This window comes from Garra rufa, chromosome 2 (genome assembly GCF_049309525.1).
Source record: "Garra rufa chromosome 2, GarRuf1.0, whole genome shotgun sequence".
Lineage (NCBI taxonomy): Eukaryota > Metazoa > Chordata > Actinopteri > Cypriniformes > Cyprinidae > Garra > Garra rufa.
The window spans coordinates 58850703-58875912 of NC_133362.1; the positions used below are offsets into that span (position 1 = coordinate 58850703).

Below are 25210 nucleotides of genomic sequence, written 5' to 3' on the forward strand. Positions count from 1 at the left end.
TGAAAGAGAATTCAGAAGAACTCGGAAGAACAGAATTCTTCTCCAGCGCTGTTTTTGCTCTTGATTTTCTCCTATTTGCTGAGCTTGAATAAAACTTTTAAACTTTGATAGATTGACTCCTGAACCATTTTTGAACACGCAGAGGACTATTTGAAAGTCCAACAGTATCAAGCCCCACTGGTCCAGGCAGATGTTTTTGGGCGATCCAGCTACTTAATCACTCAAGAACAACTTGGATTCCTGCTCTCATGTGGATTTGCAGCTTCAGAGATTTCTAAAATCCTGGATGTGTCAGTCAGTACAGTTAAACGGAGATTGAGGTATGAACAACCATTTCATACATCATAGTAACATAGCTTTTTGTTGTTTTTTATGTCAGTATGTTTAGTAAGACAGTAAGACACATTTTGAGGTGCAGTGAGTGTCTGTATGTTATCGGATTATCCATTCCAAATCACTTTCTGTGACATAGGACCAGTGTTGGGTAAGTTACTTTAAAAAAGTAATTAATTACTAATTACTAATTACTTCATCAATGTTGTATTTAAAATACTTATCTAATTACTGTGTCTAAAAAGTAACTTAAATACTCAATAAGTAATTTAACTAAATACTTTTTAAAATCCCTATAAACCTTGAGTGGACAAAAAATAGAAATTAAACTCTTTAAATAATAGATAATTAAATAAAACATGAGTCAAACATTAAATAGTTTAGCATTTTAGCTTTTTTAATAATCTATATTACATTCTATGAAAACATTCTATAATAATAAACTTTTTTGTAAGAAATGTAACCTTCTTTCGGTAAGAAACACAATTCCAGAATAACAAAAAATATATATTATTCTTAAGAAACTTAAGAAAAGTTAAACATGACATGTATCAACCTGTAAACGTGAAACTTAATTTAAAACAATGAGTTTAATAAATGTTTTACTTTATTTAAACAAATCTAAAATGTTATTTAGAATTTCAAGGAGCTTTTATAATACTATCCACTATTTTAATATTTAAAACATTTTAATGACCATTTTTGTAATCGTGTCATGTGTTTCCACAAAGTGAACTGTAACCTTGCTCATTCAGACACTTTTCTGCGCTACCGAAGTAAAATCAAGTTTTGCCTGTTTAGCAGGAGTTTCCGCAGTTTTATCCGTCGAATATGAAGGATCACACAGAAGTGTTCGTCTATGCTGCCGTGTCAGGTGCTTGAGTACTCGTGCTATTGACAGCGCAGCGGCCGATAGTTTTTTTCTCCCCAGGACATAGCTTACATATTACTGTAATGTTCTTGTCTGCTTGTTTCAGAAAACTGAAGTAATGGGCATATTTCCATTTCGCAAAACAGCCACTCGCTTCAGCCGAGTCCAACATCCCCTTTAAGAATACCATAGGAGTATGCAGCAAACTTGCGCGAAATCACGTGCACCTGCACTTCAACGATTTTAAAGCGGCAGAGTTTACTTTCACATTTAGAAGATTAATTAATCAAATTAAATAATGATATTCAGCGAGTTTAATTATTTTACAGTGTAACGCAAGTACATTAAACGTAACTGTAATTAAAATACTTAAAAATGAACAGTAATCAGTTACTCTACTTTTTCAGTGGAAAAGTATTTTAATTACAGTAACGCGTTACTTAGTAACGCGTTACACCCAACACTGCATAGGACATTACATTAATATTGCATTAACAGACTTGCCTGTTCCACAATACCATTCACTGTACTGTGTTTTATCTCTCTGTTTTTCTTTTCTCCTCACCTGTAAAGCTGCTTTAAAACAATATTCATTATTAAAAGCGCTATATAAATAGAATTGAATTGATCTGAATTTAATAGTCCAGTCATTCTGGTCAGTTCTGTGTGTTGCAGGTCCCAACTTGCTGTGGCACATTGATGGAAACCACAAGCTGATCAGGTAGATGTGGCTGATCAATTAATTGCATTTGGAATTTCCATGGAGCATTGAGAATAGCTGGATGGCTGAAACGTCTGCTCTTGCTCTATTAAAAGAGTTGTTTCTTTTTGCTAAAGACTTTGTCTATTTTTTTCAGAGTGCAAACCACCTACAGCTTCTTTCATGGCCTGTGTTTACAAAACATTAAAGTCACAGTGACAGTGAAGTTACACTATTTTCCATATTTTGACCTACAGTACTGTGCAAAAGGCACATCATTATATTCGCCCAAATAAATGATTTTAGTTGATTACATAACAAACTAAAAGAGGAAACAAAGCATACATATAGGTGGTTAATTTCACTAGGACTAGTATTATTGCACAGTATGCCAGGATAAGTGCAAATAAGGAATTTTTTAAAAGGAAAGAATTAGGAGGTAAGGAAATATTTCTTTATTTTATTCAAATGGATTCATATGAATGCATATAGAGATCAGCATTTTTTTTTTACAGCTGCCAGACCACACAGAACACTTTGAGTGTGTGTTAGAAATCTGAAATGGTGAGAAAGCATAGTTCTTGGTATGTTTTTGTCTTTAAAACTAAATTTTAGGTGTTAGCCGGCAAAGTTTAAATCCTGTCAGACTAAGAATGTTCATGCATTATGTCTGAAGGCAGAGAACAGGCGTCTCTTGTGGCTGTTTGAACACATTCAACTACATGAGTGCCGACACTATGAACACTATTTGTGTTCTATTTGTGTTACAGACTTAACATAACATAAACCTCATAACATAGACGAGAAATATTTTTTTTAAAACAAATAAGGTATTTATTTCACATATCTTTATGTATTAATCATTTGTTGTACATTTATCCATTATAACATTTATTTAAATAAGATAAATAAAAGCATATGTAAAAAAAAAAAAAAAAAATTACTTATACTTGAATATTGTACTGATGGAACAATACAGTTGAAAACATTGAGCACAGCTAAGTTATACAATTAAATGTATTAATTCATTATAATAATGTATTGCATGCCAATTTAAGATTTAAAGCAAAATGTTTTAATGCTAGAAAACCAATGGTGTTGCGGAGGGAATGCTCAGTAATTTGAAGAAAACTTTCACTAATAAACAATACCTATTTGATAAATATGCCTTGCACGGCCATTATTTCCCCAAATAAACCCTCAACTGTTGTCTAGGCAACACCTCATGTGCTTTGTGATGACAGGCCCCACAGAACTGAGGGGCGGGGTGAGCAGAGATTCATTTCATTTAAAGGGCCAGGTACTGATATCGCTTGCTGAGAACAGAGGCATTTTTTTTACCATGTAAAATAAGTGTTTTTACACTACCATTATGAATGTTTTAATCAAAGTATATTACAAACTTTTCATTTGGACCCTAAAGCATCATATTAACTTTTGGAAATGGGCATCCGATGACCCTTTAATTTACTAAGAGAAGACAGCACTGGGCAACCTGACCCCTGAGGTTCCTTATGGGTGCAAATGGAGACAGGTCTGGCTCGTAGCACCTCATTAGTGGCCATGCGATTCTCCAAGTTAGACAAGACTACAGCTATATATATGCATCTATAGACCATTTCAAGCGCTATTCGGCGGCTTAAGGAAGTGACGTCGTTGGTCCCAGGACGTTTCCGGTTAGTGATCCAGCGCATTCAAAACAATGGCGGGAAGCGCTTTATGAACAGTGGGATTGCGGTCATATATATACAAACATCCTGCTTAAATGTCTAAATTAAAATTAGATCCTTGTCGTTCGGTGGTTGTGTGCTCCCTCTGGGGCGGTACTAACATTCTGAGACGCGTTTAACGGTAGATTTCCGCGAAACGTACCCGTGTTGCGGCAGTGAAGGAGAAGGCTGGATAACAACAAGCAACTCTAGGATATACAGCGCACATTTCGATTCAGGCAAGTAAATATCGTTTTTAATTAATTGGTTTATTTGTATATCTTTACGTTAACTCTTCAAGTATGATGCTGCATAATTTAAAGTAGCATTTTGTCATTGTTTACATATGCATCTAGCTTTCGTGTGTAACGTTAATGAAAATAGGCAAGTTTTTTATTTCTGTTTTATTGCTAAGTGTTATGTGGGTTAAATTCATATTAGTCGTCTAGTTATTTTGTCAGTTGACAAATGCAGTGAGTAACATGAAAGTACGTGAATGTCGTATTGTGTAACAGTTAACGGCAGTAATTTACAAAACGTAATGTTTATGGTAAATATTATTTTCCATCACATAAGCTTTGGTAATGTTAATTCCAAGCTGTACTGACGTATTAAGCAATAATAGCATTATTATTTTTTATATATTGTGCATTATATTAAATGATTGTTTTTCTACTTTTATCCTTATATAATGTACACAATTTATAAAGGTGATTTCTAATATCATTTGTTTCTTAGTCTAGGAAGCATTTTGATGTAAGCAGTTGTAAATATGCAGCAGGGTCACTAAATCTGACAATACAGTGTAATACTGAAATTTGTTAGCTCCCTGTAATTCCCATAGAATTGGTTAAATGTTATATAAATGTTCATAATGATGGCTAATATCCTTTGTTTTGTTTTCTAGAAAGCATTCTAAAGTGATGTAAACAGTTGCAGAAATACAGAAGGGTCACCAAATCTGAGAAGGCAGTGTAAGGAGAGCCATCATCTGTAGACACCCAAGGACAGCTGATCATCCTGCAGTGACAAACCACATCTGACCATATCAACACCCAGATGTGTTTGAGAACTTGAGTGTAGTATTCAGTAATTTAGTGTAGTACTTAAAGCGACTGATGACCAGGCCGGATACAGACTGCTGCTTTTGACATTTGTTCCCCCTTTGTACTCCATTTCAGTTCAAATGTTGTTTCAGTTGTTGTTTCATTTGTTGAAGCAATTTATGTTCATACAAATATTTACATATCAATACATGTGCTGGAAATAAAAACAGTTGAAAGTGAGAGAATGCTTTTTGTTTATATACAGTACAGTATATAAATTGGTGTGGGCATGAACAGTAAATACGTGCATAAAAACATATATGAATGCTTTATGTGTGTTTGTGTGTGCATTTATTAATCTGCAGATCTACAGGTTTATGAAAAACACGTTAGCAAGCATTGAATTGCGACGATCTTGTTTATTTGTGATCACATGATGACTTGGAGCATTCATACCCTCCACTTGAACTGTTCCACAGCAACAAACTTGACCAAACTAACGTTGAACACATGTTGAAATGAATTCAACACGTAATAATAGCATCGAGCGCTTAGTTTAATAGCATACATTTAGCGTTGTTTGGAACGATATGTATTGTGAAAGATAATGTACTAATGAAAACAAATATTTAAACAGAAATACAGACTGACCACGCAATGCAAGTAAATTAATCACGAACAACCTCCGGATATCTTGGGAACAAAACATGAAGTAAGTTGCACTGCTTGCTTCAGACTGATGACATCCATTGTACGAATAAATGTTCACAATATTTCCGTTCATGTGATATGCTTTTAGCAATCTCCCGTGTACACGCACGCAGCATCGATTAGTTAAAGGTTGTATCAGCGATTTCTAGCCTAAAACATAAAGTGTCAATTTCAGCTTACATTTCTTCACGATCCGCTCGCTGCCTGCCCCATAAATTGTCTGTGAAAAAAACGCGTCTCTCTGGTCAGCCTAGGGTCCGAGATATGCCAAAAAAACAATCGGCACTACCAACCTTTCCACACAAAAACAAACAGTTTTCCAACCAATCAGCGTCAGGGGTTTGGTGTTGTGGACTTTCGCTCCGCCTCCCTCACATCCCAGCACCAGTAGAAAAGTCCACAACACCAAACCCCTGACGCTGATTGGTTGGAACACTGTTTGGTTATCTGTGGTGTGTCGATAGCGCCGATTGTTTTTTTGGCATATCTCGGACCCTAGGCTGACCAGAGAGATGCAGTTTTTTCACAGACAATTTATGGGGCAGGCAGCGAGCGGATCGTGAAGAAAGGTCAGCTGAAATCGACACTTTATGTTTTAGGCTAGAAATCGCTGATACAACCTTTAATGAGCAGCTTTTTTACCTTAACTAGCCTTTTCGCTAGATTTTAAAAGAATGTGTTCGTATTGACAGATCGGAGAAATAGCGCTACCGGAAATGTTTCAGGACTGGACATGCGCAGTAACGTTCCAACGCGCTTGTTATTGTTTAGATCCTTGAAATGGTCTATAACTACAAAATTAAATGAATGTTAAATGAACATAAAAAGAAACAACTGTGGACATCATAAACACATGATTGAATAAATGAAAGAATGAATGAATACATTTGGAAAATGTAATAATAAGTAATAAATATTATAAATATTACAATTTGTAAATATTTGAAAAATAATACTTTTTTCATTTCATTCCATAAATATACTTTAATGTGTTTTTAAGCAATAGAAAAACTCCTAATACCACTGACATAAGTTTTATTGTTCATATGTGTTTCCCTGTAAATATCAGGGCACTTTTTGGATCACAGACAGAGAAGCGCGTGAACAGGACTTTTATTTTTTTAAGTAAAAAAAAGTGACGTCATAGGGCTGCGGCGCGCTCCTGCATCAGTGAATGGTTTCAGTTGAAGAAAGCTGTACTTTTAATCATTTAAAGTGTTTAAATTCATACAACGCGTTCAGTCTATTATATGGTTTCACGCGATATAGACTGCATAATTATTGCGTATAACACTGCAATATTTAATCTAATAATGAACGTTATTTTGTGGGTAACGCGCATCCGCAGATCAGTCTAATTTCTCTCTCTGTAGTGATTCAGATCATAAACACGAATTACAAACTCCGAGTCAATTGAGTCAGTTGATTCACAAAATGATTCACTGTTTCGAATCGCTGCTCGCTGAGAGACCTGCTGCTCAAAACAGAGTCAAAGCAACGAGAACTAACTCAAATATGTGCAATGACAACTTTTACAAACAATTGCAAACGTTTTTGTTGTTGTAATGACAATCTTAAAATACAGTAGCGATTTTTGTACAATATGCCTCAATTAAATGCAATATACTCATCATTAATTGTTGAAGTTTTGAGTTTTTGTCTAATCAGATCATTTAAGTGCATTAACTATTGCTCTGACTCCCTTACTAGTGCACTATTACTGAACTAGAGCTGATTGAGATACACACAATTTTTTTTTCCTGTTAATAATTGTCATCTTAAACAGGACAAAGTTTCCAAACACGGAAGAAAAAAAAAACGTCTGGTGAGGCAACTGAGATCCATGCAACATAAAGATGGCGTTTATTAAAGAGGAGAGTGAAGACATGAAGATTGAAGAAACATTGAGAGTGAAACATGAAGATACTGAGGAACAAACAGGTTGGTTTTCATTCTCAAAGCTAAAGTATCCTATGAACTGTCCTCTACATTTTCTCAATTAATTTGTCTTTGGCAGGTGTTTTCCCTCTTGCAGATCTCTTTTTTTTAAAGGATTTCAGCTTCATTTTTTTTCTTAGAGTTATCTTAAAGACCATTTTTCACTCATAGTGCTCTGATTTAAAAACAGCATTTAAATAATTGTGTGAAATCAAATATTTATATGTTAATATTCACTGCTAGGATTGAGTAATATTTTCATATGAAATAGGTAAATAAGGGTATTGTGCATGTCCAGTAATTCCAGTCGCCATGTTTGAGCTGCCCAGCGCTGACCATTTATCAGCTCGGTCCGCAACACAAACACGCTTGTCCAAGCTCAGAACAGCCTCGGGAACCAAAGTTGATTTGATTTGTTGATTTCGAGATCCAGTGAAAAGTGTTTGAATTCACCCAGAATTATTTAATGTTGCTGAAAGATCAGTGAGAATCATTCAAATTCTGCTCAGAATTCTGTTATTAACAGCGCTGATGTAGACTATGTCAAGCAATCAGAAGTCACACCAACTTAAGCAAAGTTGAATGTCAGTATTCATTTCAGATTTTTTTTTTGAGAGAAATTCAAGCACTTCCAATGACTTTCAAGCATTTTGCACAACCATTTTAAGCACTTTAAAGCTCTTATGACTCAATTTGAATGTTATTTTGATGGCCAAAATATACTTTGTAGTAAACAAACACTTATGTAAAATTAAAAACTTATAACCAGTATATGGCAATAATAATTTGTATATTTTATGCATGTACAATTTATAGTTTATGTGAAGATTGTTTTAAAATCACCTAAATTTAAAGCTGTTATATATTTCAGAGCTTATTAAATGTTGGGCTTTCAATTCTACTGTTATGTTGGATGGACATAATTAATATGTAAATCTGAGAGAAAAAAAAAATTTATTTAAAAGAGACACCAGTAGCAATATTGCTAACAATTCTTCATTAATAAAAGGCTACTTGGTAAAAACATGCTATTAAAGGGATAGTTTGAGCATTTAAGACATGAAGTTGTATGCAATCCTTATCAACACTATAGTGTATACACACTGACCCACACTGCGTTCACCTCCCTGGTCAGAGTTCTGGCCGCTGGAAGTTTTTCAAGAAAGTAGTCACGGTTAGTTTCCGGGGCCTCAAAACTGTGCGTTTTTACGTGAAAAAAATATATGCGTTTCAAAGCTTGATTAATTTACATCACAAAAAACACTCCTGACAAAAATCATACCTCAGTTTTAATCGGCACTATTTTCTTTCCGTTTCCATCAATCCGCGCTGCTGTCAGTTCACACGTTCCGATCAGCTGTTGATAGCGCGACTCACTGACAACATGTCTGACTACGAAACTTCTGATGATGAAACCAATTTTAGCACAATGTCAGACGGAACAGACGATATATATATTTTTATATCAGACCTCGTTTCACGTGATTTCCACAGGAGTCTAAACATCAGATTGTTTCCTGTACAGTTTAGACATGGGATCTCCAGTCCTCGTGAGCTACTGTCTTGCTGGTTTTAGTTTTTCTCTGATGCAACACACCTGACTCAAATCAACGGGTTATTAGCAGGCTTGTACAGAATGTCTCATTTGAGAAAGGTGTCCTGTCATAGGAAAACATCGCGCTGCAGGAATGTAGCTCACGATGACCGGAGTTGGAGATACCTGGTTTAGACCAAGGACACTTATAAACACGATGATACCGACACACGTTCCGCATAGTTACAGACAATAACAAATATAGCTAAGCATCATATTTTGTTGTGTTATATAGATTCAATTAAATTCATTAGTTATGACATTTGCCAATTTTCTCACCACATAGACAGTCGATTATTGTCGATGCTATCACTGCCCCGGTTAGAATATTCTCAGTGTGACGTTAGCCTAAAAACCGACGTTAGCTTCAAAATAAACCTGTCGTATGCGACATAAAGTTAGTAAATAGAGCTTACCCGTGGTACTGGTACAGCAGAACTCTTTAAAATCAGTTTTTTGATTTTTCCTCCTTGGTTGGGGATGTAATCGTCTTCGCTGAAGTGAGCACTGCACACATGAAAATCCTTGATACTGGATATTTTAGCTCCCGCAGAGTAGCCGATGGCAACCAGCCAAAGCTGTCTCATAATTAACGTTATATCAGAAACAGGAAAACGATGGAATCTGAACGGCGATCCCTGCACATTCTTGTGGTCACAACCTGGGAATTTACAAGTTTGCACCATTGTTAATTTTCTTCTTTTTACGTCGTTGTCATTTGAGTGTGTAATGGAACAGCTGATCGGAACGTGTGAACTGACAGCAGCGCGGATTGATGGAAACGGAAAGAAAATAGTGCCGATTAAACCTGAGGTATGATTTTTGTCAGGAGTGTTTTTTGTGATGTAAATTAATCAAGCTTTGAAACGCATATATTTTTTTCACGTAAAAACGCACAGTTTTGAGGCCCCGGAAGCTAACCGTGACTACTTTCTTGAAAAACTTCCAGCGGCCAGAACTCTGACCAGGGAGGTGAACGCAGTGTGGGTCAGTGTGTATACACTATAGTGCTGATAAGGATTGCATACAACTTCATGTCTTATGTGCTCGAACTATCCCTTTAAACACATATTAAAAAAACACTTTGTTGTTTCTACGTTAATTTGGAGGTTCATTGTGAAATTATGACAGTATAAATATATAAATATGCGATTGCGAAATTTGTGATTTTTTTTTTTTTTTTTTTGTATTGATTGACAGACAGCACCTTAACCTTTTATAGATGTTGGTGTTGGTAATATAAATTCATTTAAGTGAATATGCATTTCAGTGTAATTGTATAGGCCCCCTAGAAAAAGATGGTGACGGCTCCCATCCCCTTGGCCCGCTTCAAATTTGCAGTTCGATAATCCGGCCCTTAAATGGATCTAATTGAATAGCCCTGCTTTACATGTTTGAATGTTTTGATGTCTGCTGTTTTGTGTCTTTAAACGGGTTAACTTTTACTTGTCTTTCTTCACTTTAGACCTGATGGCACTGAAAGAGGAGAGTCAAGAACTGAATGAAATGGAAGAGAAAGATTATGATTTCATAAATGGAGATAAATCTTTTAGTTGTTCACAGACCGAAACGACTTCCTCAAGAAAAAAGACTCGAAAGAAAGGAAGAAGTTTTTTTTACCTGCCAACAGTGCGGAAAGTGTTTCAGTCAAAGAGGAAGTCTTAAAAGACACATGAGAATTCACACAGGAGAGAAACCTTATGTCTGCGAACAGTGTGGAAAGAGTTTTACTCAACCTGGACACCTGGGAGTCCACATGAGAATTCACACCGGAGAGAAGCCTTATGTCTGCGAACAGTGTGGAATGCATTTTAATCATAGGCTGAATCGTGAAAGACATGTTTCAATTCACACTGGAGAAAAGCCTTTCATATGCCAACAGTGTGGTAAGAGTTACACTCAAAATGGAAGCCTTACCAGACACATGAGAATTCACGAACAGCCTTATATGTGTGATCAGTGTGGAAAGAGTTTTGATCAACATGAAGACTTTGAAGTCCATAAGAAAACTCATGAAGAGAGTCCTTACTCATGCTCTGAGTGTGGAAAGAGTTTTAGTCAAAAATGGTTCTTTAAAGTCCACATGAGAATTTACTCTGGAGAGCAACCTTACACATGCCCTCAGTGCGGAAAGAGGTTTAATTATAAGCATCACCTTCAAGACCACATAAGAGTTCACACTGGAGAGAAGCCTTTCACCTGCAAACAATGTGGAAGAAGTTTCAACCGAAAAGGAACTCTTAACAGACATATGAGAGTTCACTCTGGAGAAAAGTCAGCTAGATGTGATCACTCCTTTACAAAATTTAACAATAGTAACTACAAAAGAACTATGGTTTTACCACAGTATCCACAGTGAAACAATAGCAATGATGAAATGAACCATCTATAGCATAACTGAGTTAAAATTTAAAAAATGGTGTACTATAATATGTGTGCTTATACTTTTTACCCGGAAGAAATAAATAAGCATGATTTTGTAAAGGAAAAAAATGAATACATACATATATAAAATAATGGCTTAAGCTGCGCTTCCTCTTTCACATCCGAATTGTTTTGCTTCCTGGGGATTGAGTTGGTTTTGCAGACCCATCTCCTTAATTTCCGAAACATACAAAAAAATACATAAACAGTGATACTTTACCAGAAGCACATAACACACTCAACACTTCTTCAAACACTTTCTTGTGAATTATTGTAAATTATTGCAATAATCGACCTACGTTTTTATGCAGCAAACACATAGAGTTGTAAATTTGAAAGATGTTAATATGCCTTCTAAAAGTCTAAACAATTAAGAAAAAATATAATAAATTATAAACTCGATTTATCCCTTTTAATGGTGTAAAGGCTGACATTCCATTGTGTAAGATATTTAGTTTTTTTGTGAACCTGTATCTGATTTATAAATCATGCCATTTTATGCCTTAATATTCTACTGTCTACAATCTTACAATACAATACATCAGGGGCCACATATATTTTCAATAGTGACCACACAGAGTTTAATATAACAGCTGTTATTTATTATTGTGTTTAATAGAAAGAAGAAAATCTTTACACAACAATTTTTAATCAAAATGAATAGGTAAAAAAAAATATTTTTAATCTTTTAAACATTAAAATGGTCTTTTATGTTCGGTTTCTTTCTCAGAACTGCTTCACAGCATTGGCTGCTAGAAGACTCTGTAATAATATGTATATCAGCAAGGAATGTGTCACAATATACAGTACAGTATTGCTGTACTGATGTTTTGAGCAAAGCCCTATTTAGGGAACCCCTTTCACTGTGATAAAAATATTACTAATTCTGTTGTTTGAGTCCTGAACTAAACATAAATGCAATTAAAACTTTTAATAATGCATTATTGGTCTTATTAATGACATTGTTACTTATTACGTAAGTAACTGGATGCCTACAATGAGGTGATGGACCCGAGGGGCTCTTTAATGCCTTGTTCCAGGGGCCCTTTTTATACTTTGAGCACCTTCCCCTTTAAAGGTCACTGCACGGCCCTGGGGAACATTTATGAATTCATGAGTACGGTTTATAAACTGAGGGAACGAATTGCAAAACCGTGCCCACGGATTAATTATTTTCCTTCTACAGGGGCCATTAGGGGCTCCATACTGTATAAATGCTTTGAAACTACTTACTTGGGAAAAAAACATACAAATCGTTCTGGTAATATTAATCCAAAAATGACTTGAATTGCCCTAATACTGGGTGGAAAAGGGTACTCTCAACTTCAAACAAACTTAATACAAATTGTATTACTTTGTAAGCAACCCAGCTCGTGCAGAGGAGAAGCAGGAATGTAAGAAATAAATGGATGTTTTTTCCATAATGTTAGTATAATTGGGTTTTATACAAACATAAAAATGTAAAACTATAGCAAAATATAAATATGGACAATTTGTATTTATTTTTTTACTTTCAATTGATAGAATGATCATATCTGATCTGAGATGAAGTAGCCTACTGTTGTTAGCCCATATGTTGTGTTTAACACTGTAATATGAAATGTAATAAATTTTTTTCAGTCAGAGATATTACTCATGTGATAGATAACTGTTATAATCTCACTTTAGCACAGGCTGTTATACTTAATCCTTTACATAATAATGTAATCCTTAATATAATATAATCCTTTACAGTCATAAATCTTTAATTTTTTCAATTTTATTTAATAATAGTTCAATCTCTCTGCAAACTCAAATTTAATTTTTAAAAAATCGTAAGTTTTTCCAGTCCTGTAATTTGAAAACCGAGATACTGGAATTCTTGGTTGAGAATATCACCAATGTTATGATGTATTGGATATAAAATTAGATAATTAGTATCAATAGCTTTGGACTTTTGACAGATCTGCAGTTCGTACCTTCAATTCATCCTACGTACTAGGTACAGTATTATGTGTTGTATAATGTAAAGTTCTATTTTATTTTTTAGCAAACAAGACTTTTATTTTGGTCTGGAGATGTGACGTCATAAGGCTGCGGGCGTGCTCCTGCATCTGGAATTCAAACGGAGAAAGGTGTGTGCTTTTAACAACTGAAAGTGTTAAAATCAAGACAACTCGTTCAGAGAATTGCGTATAAAACTGTGAAATTAATTGTAATGCTTTATTTAGTGACACTGTACTCCCTAAATAGTGAATATTTATTCTTAACGAATTCGGTCACTATAGTATGTTTTTCAATACTTAGAAAGTCAGTGAAGCCCAGCAAATGTTTCATTACCAACATTCTCTAAAACATCATATTCTGTGTTCACCAGAACAAAGTAACTAATACAGGTGTAGAACCACGGTTAAGGTGAGAAAATGATAACAGAAATTAAATTTGTAGGTGAACTTTCCCTTTAGTATGACATGTTTTTAATTTTTTAGACATTTTTCTGGGTATATAATGTCTTATACCATTGCTGCTGTCTTCGAATCTGCTTGGTTTTCTGGTTGGCCAGTTATTGCCAGTGCCACTTTCTACAGAGGAATTCTCATTTTTCAGCATTTTTTTCCACATTAATGCCTGTCGAAATCATCTAGGGATGAAATGTTAATGGAATTAGAAAATCTAAATGTCATCAGTTTATTTCAATAATAATCTGAAAATATCCTGCCATAATTTGAACTTCACCAGTTTTGGCAAAAACACGGATATTTCGTGTGGTCCATGTCTCTTCGTCAGGGAGTTTTGTCTAATTGTTCGGGGGCAATTAACAATATTGTTGCTGAAATTTGTAAGGAAAGTCAAAAGTTAACTGTTGCCTAATCAGGAAAATTTCAACTTTCAAGATTATATTATTTATGTGGGTTGGACTTGTAAAAGGTTATACCTCATCATCTTCAAATGTCCAGCACTCTGCTATAATTCCAACCAATGATTCTTCTAAAAAATTATACAATATAGTACATGCTGAGGAAAAGAAAAGCAATGTTAATTTGTTGAAAATGTCACCTATTGCACATTTCTTCTAGAATATATATGTGACCCTGGACCACAAAACCAATCATAAGTATAACAGGTATATTTGTAGCAGTAGCCAAAAAAACATTCAATGGGTCAAAATGATAAAGTAAAGCACGTGTTCCATTAAGAGATTTTGTAAATTTCCTACCGCAAATATATTGACACTTAATTTTTTAGTAGTTATATACATTGCAAAGAATTACATTTTGGACAACTCTTAAGACAATTTTATCAATATTAAGATTTTTTTTTTTCACCCTCATCCCAGATTAGTGGCCTAATGGTTAGAGACTTGGACTTGTAACCCAAAGGTTGCAGGTTCGATTCTCAGGTCCGGCAGGGATTGTAGGTGGGGGGAGTGAATGTACAGCACTCTCTCCACCCTCAATACCACGACTGAGGTGAGTCCCTTGAGCAAGGCACCAATCCCCCAACTGCTCCCCGGGCGTGGCCGGCGTGGCCTCACCTCACTTCCTTTCCTTTCCTTTCCTTTCCACATGTATGAGCATATAAATCTCACATTATCAATGTCAGAAATTCACTGTTGATGCAAGATGGCCATGAATGTTACTGTGTCCCCATGATTGATTCTGATTGCTCTCTTCTCCACTTTCTCTCTCGGGATCCATCTCATTGATGATTGTTTTTTGTTGTAATTGTATACTCCCACAAGAAAGGAGTGGCATGGCTCGATGAACATTGGTAGAGGATTATGATAAACCCTGCAAAGGACTTCTCCATCTTTCTCTATTTCATTTGTGATCTCACAGCCGTTCTCATTCAGCAAGAAAGCGTTGTCCTTGGTACTTGTAGTTTTTCTAGAGGACATGACTGCCTTTCCTCTATTCTCTTGGCGACCTGTCTCAAAGGGTGTTTTCCACTTCGCACCATCCTCTTCATGGTGAACAGACATGATTCGAACTTGAATGCACTGCAGTTGTCAAGCCCATTAAATTGCACAGCATCATCAGTGATGTGGAGCATAGAGTAGATGTTGTACACTATAAACTCCTCTCCATAAAGCTCTCGTCCTCTACAGACAAAGTAGTGCAGCAGGTTACTTGCATACTCCGAATGGCTCTTGATTAGTGTTGGTGAAACCAGCAAGCACATGGCCACACTGAAAACCAGAAAATGTTGGTACAGGTCATCCTCAAGAATTCCTTTCAGCACCAGCTTGCCTGTGTACAGCATGAATTGTCGAAATTCTGTAGCCTTTCACCTCTCCATCTCACCCAGGCTTCGAGGTGTGCGAGAGAACATGGATGGTATTTCATTTTTGATTTGTAGAAGCCTATTGCTTACTTAAGGTTTTTGAGTGCTGGAGAGCCTAACTCCTCTCGCTCCACTGGTCCAACTAAGAAGCAGCTTTTTCATCAGTAGATCTGGCAATGGTGGGTTACACTAAAATTTGCTGGCGAAATAAAGCCAAAACAGGCATTATTGTGTCTAAAATGCAAGTCCTTTAATATTAACTTCTTGTTTATTGAACTGTTGTATAAAATCAATATCACATTTGTAATTACGTGGCTTTTTGGCAGAAAATGTGGCATTCTTCTGTCCCCAGATTTGTGACGGTATATTTTAGTTACATTCATTGTGCTCCTATATGCTCACGTTCAGACAGCAGCAAAATACGGTTGTCAATACAATTACATTGTTAGGGCCTGAGCCCAAAGGGGCGAAGGCCCTATTGTTCTTCTAAGGATTCTTCTTTCCTTTTTTTTTTTTTTTTAAACCTTAACATGGGCCTTAACATGCTCAAAAACTCTTGAAAATTTGCACACACGTCGGAATCTGCGGCCATCAGGACACCACAGAGGCTGGGACCCGGGCGTGGTACATGGCCACTACAGCGCCCCCTGGAACACATTTAGAAAACTTGATGTACTGCGCACACATACTTACACCTATTCATATGAAACTCGGTACACATATAGATCTCACTGAGCCAAACAACTTTTGTACTCTATGTCATAGGCTCCACCCAACAGGAAGTGAGATATTTAGGGCTGTTTAAAAAGTGCATGCTCTGGAATTTGATGTACTCCACCCAGGATTTCCATAGGATTGTCACCAAACTCGGTCAGCATGATCTCAAGACATTGGGGATGCTAAATTGCGAGGGGATTTTTGATATCTCGAACGGTTTGGCCATGGCAAGGCAATTTTTTTATTTATTTATTTATCTGGATCCCCATTAGCTACTACCAGAGTAGTGGCTATTCTTCCTGGGGTCCATCATGCACACAACAAAATTACATTAATCCATAACAACAACAACAAACAAAGAAACACTACAGAAACATAAAAAACCCAAAATTCATACATAACATTAAAATCAACACTCCACTCAGTACTGTGCCATTAAATATTTTTTCAACATTTTTTTAAACCTTATTTTACTTATTAAAAAACATATAATGTCCAATAGCAATTCATTCCATGTTTTCATTCCTCTATACATTACAGTCCGTTGCTTTGAATTAGTTTTTGAAACCGGAAGCAAAAAATATCCTTTTGATGCATGCCTGGTGTTAAAATTATGACTAGCATTACTATACAAAAGTTGACAGTACAATACACTTGGAACTCATGATACAGAAATATTTCTTATAAAACACAGCAGAGAAACAATTACCCTATCCTTCACCAATAGTCAACCTAGAGTTGTGTGCATTTTCATAATATTAACCCTTCTATTGCAATGCAAAATTAGTCGTGCAGCTCTGTTCTGAACTAACTGTAATTTTACTTTTAACTCTTTATTTGATGCACTCGACCATACCACCGGACAGTAATCTAGATAAGTAAGAACCATTGCATGCACAATTTTAGAGATACAATACTGTGGCAAAAATTTTACACATCTCTTAATAACTGATAAACCTCTTCCCATAACAATGACCATATTATCGATCTGTTTTGACCACTTTAACCTACTATCAAGAATAACTCCAAGAAACCTAATTTCCTCTACTTGTTCAATAGACACATTCTTTACAGACAAATTTAATTGTGGTTTACATTTAAGTTTAAAATTTGATCCAAACACAATACTTTTGGTTTTAGTCAAATTTAAAACCATCTTATTATTCTGTATCCAATTTACCACTAACTCTAAATCAGCAGATAATTTTTCAGTTGATGTCGCTGGTAGATATAATGTTATATCATCTGCATACATAACTGCCCTTGCATGTTTTAAAACCAAAGGAAGATCATTGGTAAAAATAGAAAATAACAATGGTCCTAGACAGCTTCCTTGAGGCACACCACATTGCAACTCTTTTACTTCAGAGAAACTTCCATTGTAAAATACACATTGCCTCCTACTAGTCAGATAACTTTTAAACCAGTGCACAGTATGAGAAGTAAACTTATACCATTTCAATTTTTCCAGCAATAAGTTATGGTCCAGTACATCAAAAGCAGAGCTAAAATCCAACAATACTGTTCCTACTAAATTACCATCATCAATCTGCACTAAACAATCATCAATTATCTGTGTTAATGCTGTTCTTGTTGAATATCCTACTCGATATGCATGTTGAAAGTCAGAGAATAAAATATTTTCCTTAAAGAATAATTGAATTTGTTCACAGACTATCGTTTCAAACACTTTACTAAGAACTGGCAATAAACTTAGTGGTCGACTATTAGCACCATTAAAACTCGATGCTGCATTTTTCTGTAAAGGAATAACCTTTGCTTCTTTCCAAGCTAAAGGGAAAATCCCTTCTTTAATACTCACATTAAAAATGTGGCAAACTGGTCCTGCCAAACAACTGGCTGCTAATTTTACAAGACGACTATCTAAATTATCCATTCCCGCTGGTTTACCTATATTTATCATTAATAATTTTTGTTCCACTTGCCGTACGTTTAGTTCATTCAAATAAAAACATAGGGCTGGGTTATCACTTATCTTATTTTCAATTTGCTTTTCACATGATGTAAAATTATCAATTAACATTTCTTCTCTAAGCTTATTCACTTTATTTATGAAAAAGTCATTAAAATAATTGGCAATTTCACCTGATTTGGTTAAAAATCAATCCCCGGTCTCAATAAAAAAAGGAGTTTGACCTGTTTTCCTACCCATTATTTCATTTATAACATTCCACAATTTTTTTCCATCATATTTATTTTCACTTATTTTTACTTTTTAAAATGTCCTTTTCTTTTTTCTATTAATCTTAGTTACTTGATTACGCAATTTACAATAGACTTCCCAATTCTGTTTATTCCCAGTTCTATTTGCTATACCCTTTGCTAAATCTCTTTCTTCCATTATGCTCTTCAATTCATTATCAATCCATGGTGCCCTGATATTCTTCACTGTATGTTTTTTTAATAGGCGCATGTTTATCCACCAAAGAATAAAATAATCTTTCAAAAGCTGCTAATGCATCATCAGGATGACCTTCCTTGTAAACATCAGCCCAAAATATATTGTTTACATCACTACAAAATAAATCCTGACAAAATTTTCTGAATGATCTTTTATAAATTACTTTTGGTCTTCCTTTAGGGACTTTTGTTTTTCTAGTAATCGCTATTATATTATGATCACTACACCCAATAGGAACAGATACACCCTTAGCACATTAGCACATTTCCACAGCATTTGTATAAATATGGTCTATACAAGTAAATGTTCTCTCACCAAGACTATTTACATTAATTCTTGTTGGTTGATCAATAACTTGTGTTAAATTACATGCATTAATTACATTCACCACTTTAGTCTTTAGAGAACAGACCTGGGACATCCAATTAATATTTAAATCACCCATCAAGTACATTTCATTTCCAGTGTCACATACAATATCAATCATATCACACAATTCATTTAAATAACAACTATTTGCACATGGTGGTCTGTAACAACAGCCAACCAATAATGATTTGACAAATGGTAACTGTACTTGTACCCACAGAGCCTCTACATCTACAGGCATTAAATCTTGCCTTATTTTTACTGGAATATGACTTTGAATGTATATGGCAACAACTCCACCATATTTATTTCTATCTTTCCTATAAATATTATAACCATTTATATTTACTACCTCATCAGAGAATGTTTGATCAAGATGTGTCTCTGTTACAGCTAAAACATGAATATTATTTGTAATCAAAACCTCAGATATTTCAACAAGTTTATTCCGAAGGCTACAAATATTAATGTGAGCTAATTTTAATCCTTTCCTTGGCAGCTTTATTAGTACTGATATAATTTATAAAAAGAAAATTCTCAATTTCATCCACTTTCCTCAAGGTGTCCTAAGAAAGCCATAGGTCTACTTCAACTTAGAAGTCTTCCTTGATTTCTCATTGCTATCCTTTTTTACTTTTGGTGCTGGATATGTGATTGATTTATCATAACGAAGATATGCTATCTCTCCCCTCTCTCTTGCAGCTCTCAATTCTGGCATAAGCTCTTTCCTCCTTAAACGCACATGTTCCGGGAAATCTTCATTCAAATCTATGTTTGTTCCTTTGAGATATTTTTCTCTCTCCAGCACTGCTTCTTTGTCTTTATATTTAATAAATTTAACCACGATAGGTCGAGGTCGACTAGAATTCTTGTTTCTCATCCTTCCTATTCTGTGTGCTTTCTCCAAAGTAATTTTATCTTGACCAAGCTGTAGTTTCTCCTGAATTATCTGCTTTACTTTCTCTCCAGCTTCACACCATTTCTCATTTGGAGACTCTGGAATGCCTTCCACCACTATATTATTCTGTTTACACTGACCATCCAAATAATTGGCTTTAGCATCTAATACCAAAAGAGATTCAGCCAATTTGTGTATGTCATCTGTATTTGATTTACATTCAGTGGAACAATCTCTACAATTGACTTTCAAATCATCCAACTCCTTCTGAGTGAACTGGAGACTTATCTTCAAGTCTTGTACCTCCTTCATGAGATCATCTACTCTTTGATTCACAGAAATCATAATCATTTGTGTGAAAGCTTTGTAGTTGTTTTCTTGTTGCAGTATTAATTCTTTAAAATGCTCTTTCTCTTTATCAAACAACTCTCGTACCTGAGTCATGGAGATACTATCCTCATGGCTGGTATTCGCGTTCCTCGGCATCTTGTAGTCACAATTTTATACTTATTTCCATCACAAATCCAACCCTTGATTTTCGATAGTTCACTGTGCGGCCTCCTCACGCAGTTAAATGACAATTAGCTCGGTGCAGACGATTCTCCGCTTTCGCGGCCTCGGTGCAGACGATCCTCCACTTTCGCGGCCTCGGTGCAAATGATCCTGCGCTTTCGGGGCCTCGGTGCAGACGATCCTCCGCTTTCACGGCCTCGGTGCAAATAATCCTGCACTTTCGCGGCCTCGGTGCAGACGATCCTCTGCTTTCGCGGACTCGGTGCAGACGATCCTCCGCTTTCGCGGCCTCGGTGCAAATGATCCTGTGCTTTCGCGACCTCGGTGCAGACGATCCTCTGCTTTTTAAGTATTTTTTTTTTTTCTTCAGCAACATGTAACATGTAAAGCATTTATGTACGATACCATGTAAACTAGTCGATTATTACTATTGGTGGGTGAGTGGGCACATTTATACAAAACATCCACCTCATGTGATACTCTCGTTTACATGATAGTTCTATATTCTAAATAAACAAAAAGTATATACATTTCTATTTTTCCTCATATTCTTTTCTTGGTAGCAATTCCCTCTCAGTGACACACCTGACTGAAAGGCTCATTATGCAGCTCATTATGTGGGTCTTTGTCTTCTCAGGTGTGAATCACAGCCTTATTCACGATGAATCACGCCTTCTCACATACAGCCATTCTAAACAAAAAGTGCCTTCAAAAATTTAAATCAATATACTGTTTTGTGTAAACAAGTGAACTAGATGATTTTCAAATCATTTGGTAGAAAAAAACTCAAGCCTACCACATCCATTTCTCAAAAGTCTTGTGAACAAATATTCTGTATGTGTTTCATGACCTTGTTTTAGTAACTTCAAAAATATAGTTTTTCACTAAGCACGCATAAACGTTGTTTTCTTAAAAACACAAACATGTACATTCATGTTGCTTACATATTGAAGCCCAATATGTGCTGATTACAACGTAATAAGATTTAGGACATTCATATGTTTTTAAGATACTGAAAAAAGCACAAATCTCAGGGCATGTCAAAACTTCTTCAGGGCCCCAAAACACCCTCAGACCCCAGAGGGTTAAGGCTGACAGTTACCTGGGATTATAAGTCTGGAAAAGATTGATCACAGGTCCCTTCCCTCCCAAGTTTAAATGACTGAGCCAATGTTCATACATTGCCCCGGCCGTAGCCGGAGTTCAGTGGATCTTGTCTTTTTCCGTCCTGAAGGACTCCCCCCGCAGAAAGGGAATGCTACGGCCAATCATCAGGATGATGTCATTTAATGCCCTGATATTTTCTATCAACCGCCCCGGTAATGCCTTACTATAATTGTTCAGGGGAATGTGCACCACTGCGTTTCGAAATGTCTGAGCCGCTGCCCCCAATAAACTTTCCATGATCACCATGTTCTATGTTCTCTGTTGTTCAGACCAAAGGAAAGCACCACATGCTGGACTGCCGGTGACCGAGGGGTCTTGTGCCGTATAAAATGGTATGCCTGTGCTAAGTTTGCTACAGGATAATAATCCACTTCCACCTTCCTTTCCTTACTGGGGGGCACCCGCCCCAGATTTGAGTCCCCCAGAAATAACCCAGGTCTGACCGGGATTAATGACCAATTCTTAAGTTTATCCTCATGGTGATCATGTCGCTAATGAATGCCTTGTGTCCCAGCTTGTTCCTCTGTCTGAAGGTCCGCTGGAGGCTCCCTGATTCCTGTGGAACTGATTGGCTTTACCGCAGATCCCCAGGGGACCTGGGAGGCTTGGGGGACCTGTGGAGACTTAATTAAAGGGCTAAACCCACCCCCCTGGCGTGTCGGATCTGCACCTGGGCTGGCCGTACCGGCTCTGCTCTCTCCCTCTTCTATTCCCCCCAGAAACAACTCTCCCTGTGGGAGAGAAACTTGGAGCTGCCAAATTCCTTCAATCCTCCCCCTGATTTGGAGTCTTACGTCATACAAATGCCTCCGTTGGTGTGACTGGGACCGCCACTTGCCTAATCTGAGATGCTAGACCTGTCTGGGCCACACATCTCCCAAAAGAACCCATTGGGTTCGATTCGCCCTCCCATCCCGCCCCTCCCTCGCTCTTCGGCAAAGGGAGATGCCAGAGGGAGTAATTCCTGTACAAAAAAGGCCCCCAACGATCCTGTGAGTAACCCGGTATGTCAAGTCCGATGGCTCTGGCCAAGGTTAGGATTAGAAAAAATACAACAGCTCCCCCCAACCTAGCACCCATCTAGGAAGGTTTGGAGTAGGGAGACTGAGGAAGAGGGCACAGGCCGACGCCTGTTAGATCATACCATCCCGCTCCTGATCTACTCCACCTGAGAGATTGGCCTTCCTAAGCCTTGAGCCTGGAAGTAAAATACTGATAGAATTCAAAAGGGGGCGGATCCCACTAGATCCGGGAATGTGAGGTTCTTGACTGAACCTGCTCCAGGTTAGTGAACCAGACCGGAACCGTTAGGTCCCAGCCTGATAATCCTGATCCAGCACCGCATTCCATCCAAGAACCATGGCTGCATCGCACAACTTCCGCGAGGGATCAGTTTAAAATTAAACTCTGCTGTCCGGTTAGTTCCATCCCTCCTAGGGCTGTAAGGGGTAGGGCTAAAGCAAACTCTACCATTCCCAAGACTGTGAGGGCTAGGTTTTAGGGTTTGAGTTGGTTGAGTTGAGTTAGATCCCACAAGCCTTTGAGAGCTAAGGTCAGGGTGTGAGTCGTTTCTGGGTTAACCGATTGAACCATAACAGGGTTAGATACGACTTGATCCAAGAATACGAGATTCATGATTGAATCTGCTCCAGACCAGCAAACCAGACCGCATCCATAAGGCCCTGATCTGATAATCCTTATCCGGCATCGCATTCCATAACCAAACCCGGGCTGAGCTGGTCAAACTTCAAACCTCACCTTAACTCCTAAGAGGTAGATTTCAGGGATATATCCCATCTCCAGCTATATTCTTCCTGGCCCAAATCCGTGAGGGGTAGTTATTTTAGGAATAAATCCAATTTAGTGTTAGATCACCAAGTCTGTGAAAGATAATCCCATTCCTCTGGAAAAGGTGAGAATCGAATCGGGTGCACTTCGTTTCTATAGGTCCTAGAGAGCTAAAATTCGGTACATATAGTATTTGGGTGGAACATGGAGAGTAGGGCCTCCCGAAAAACATATCTTCGAGTGCCAGTTCATACTGGAACGCTGTCCAACCACCTCGACCTTTACACTCCGCCAGCAGAGAGTAAACGGTGTCAGTCAGGTGGGTTGCCACAGGCTGGACAGCGTGCCGTAGGCCCAACCCATGCGCGTTATCCCTGAATGGGAGGAGCATGGGGGTCTCCTCTAGGAGATAGTGGAGAGCCTGTGGCTTATAGAAGTCACAGGCTTCCATTTTCAGAGGAGTGTGGCCTTGAATCGGTACCCGCGAAAACATTTAGTAGGTCATTATCGAGGGTGAACCTGTGGTGGTCCAGATTCGACTGAAAGTTCACTTCCTCTGACACGCAGTGATAAACTTTAGTGTGGGGTCCTTGTTTAGTTCCCTCACTGCTTCCATAAGGAGTCCCAACACAAAGGTTTGGTCCTCCTCCAAGATGAAGACCTCATGCAAATTGTTTAGGTTTGTTTGGAAGATGGTGGGATGCTTGAGTGGGTCTGGTGAAAGAGCTTTAAGTGTAGAACAGAATAGTGTGAACACACCATTGATCAGTTGGGCAGCATTTGCCCCTGCAGCCACTTCTGTCCGGAAGATGGGGTGAGGGTTTGTGGTCAGATCAGTTATGACGCTCAAATGGAGCATGTACGCAGGGCGGAAATGCCTTCAGCACTGTAGTCAGAAAGTGGCAAATGTTTTTTGAGTGCATGCCTGTGGCTCTGAAGTTGTGGGCCCACAACTTTCTCGACAAACAAGTAAGGAATTTCAGATTTCAGTGCAGCTAGATCCTCTAACTGAATGAGTAGGCCATCGATGTTGTACGTGAAGTTTAGATTGTCTTTTGGAGAGCGCACTGTTGTAGGGAATAGAGGGATGTGTCAATCCTCATCTTTTAAGAACTGTTCCACATTATTGTGGCTGTTTAGGGGTAGACAATTTATGCCGAATTCAGACTGCACGATTTTCAAAGCAATCGCGTCACAGATATTTTCACACTGCATGACTATCTGGGGTAGCATTCTGTTGCTGCTGTGTTCACACTGCACGATGGATCGGCAACAGGGGGTTTCACACTGCAAGACTTTACAATAGGAAGAATCGCCGACAACTTTTTCCCGGTCCGCAAACTACGTCTCACAACCAAACACACGTGAGAAGTGACATGGAAACAACGCGAGGTCAGGCGTGCAAGTTCTCAAGTGAGACTGGGATTATTATTTAAAAAATTGGCAGCCCGCAAGAAGCTTGTCATACAAATTGCATACGCACTCATTTGCAGCGAAAAGAAAAGAAGCCGAAGCTATGCTTGTTGATATTGTGGTCTTTACCTTCGTAACTCCTCCCCCACCTTCCCGCTGGCCTGAATGTTGCTTTCTCATTGGCTGTAGGTAATCGCCGATGTGATTTTCAGTCAGATCACCTTTCACACGGCATGATTTTGAATCGCCGACAGGTCCAGATATTTAGCATGCCAAATATCTCACGGGTGTCGGCGACACGTCGGCGATTCTCTCAGATGGCGTCTTTGATAGT

At 37.4% G+C, this 25210-nt stretch overlaps 1 protein-coding gene across 1 annotated transcript in view; it reads left to right on the forward strand.

Annotated features, from left to right (window-relative positions):
• LOC141326010 (uncharacterized) overlaps positions 1-25210 on the forward strand; it is a 295299-nt gene that overhangs the window by 65097 nt on the left and 204992 nt on the right. The window contains 1 exon segment of the mRNA XM_073834721.1: positions 10558-11258. Within this exon segment, the coding sequence (XP_073690822.1) occupies positions 10558-11258 (701 nt within the window).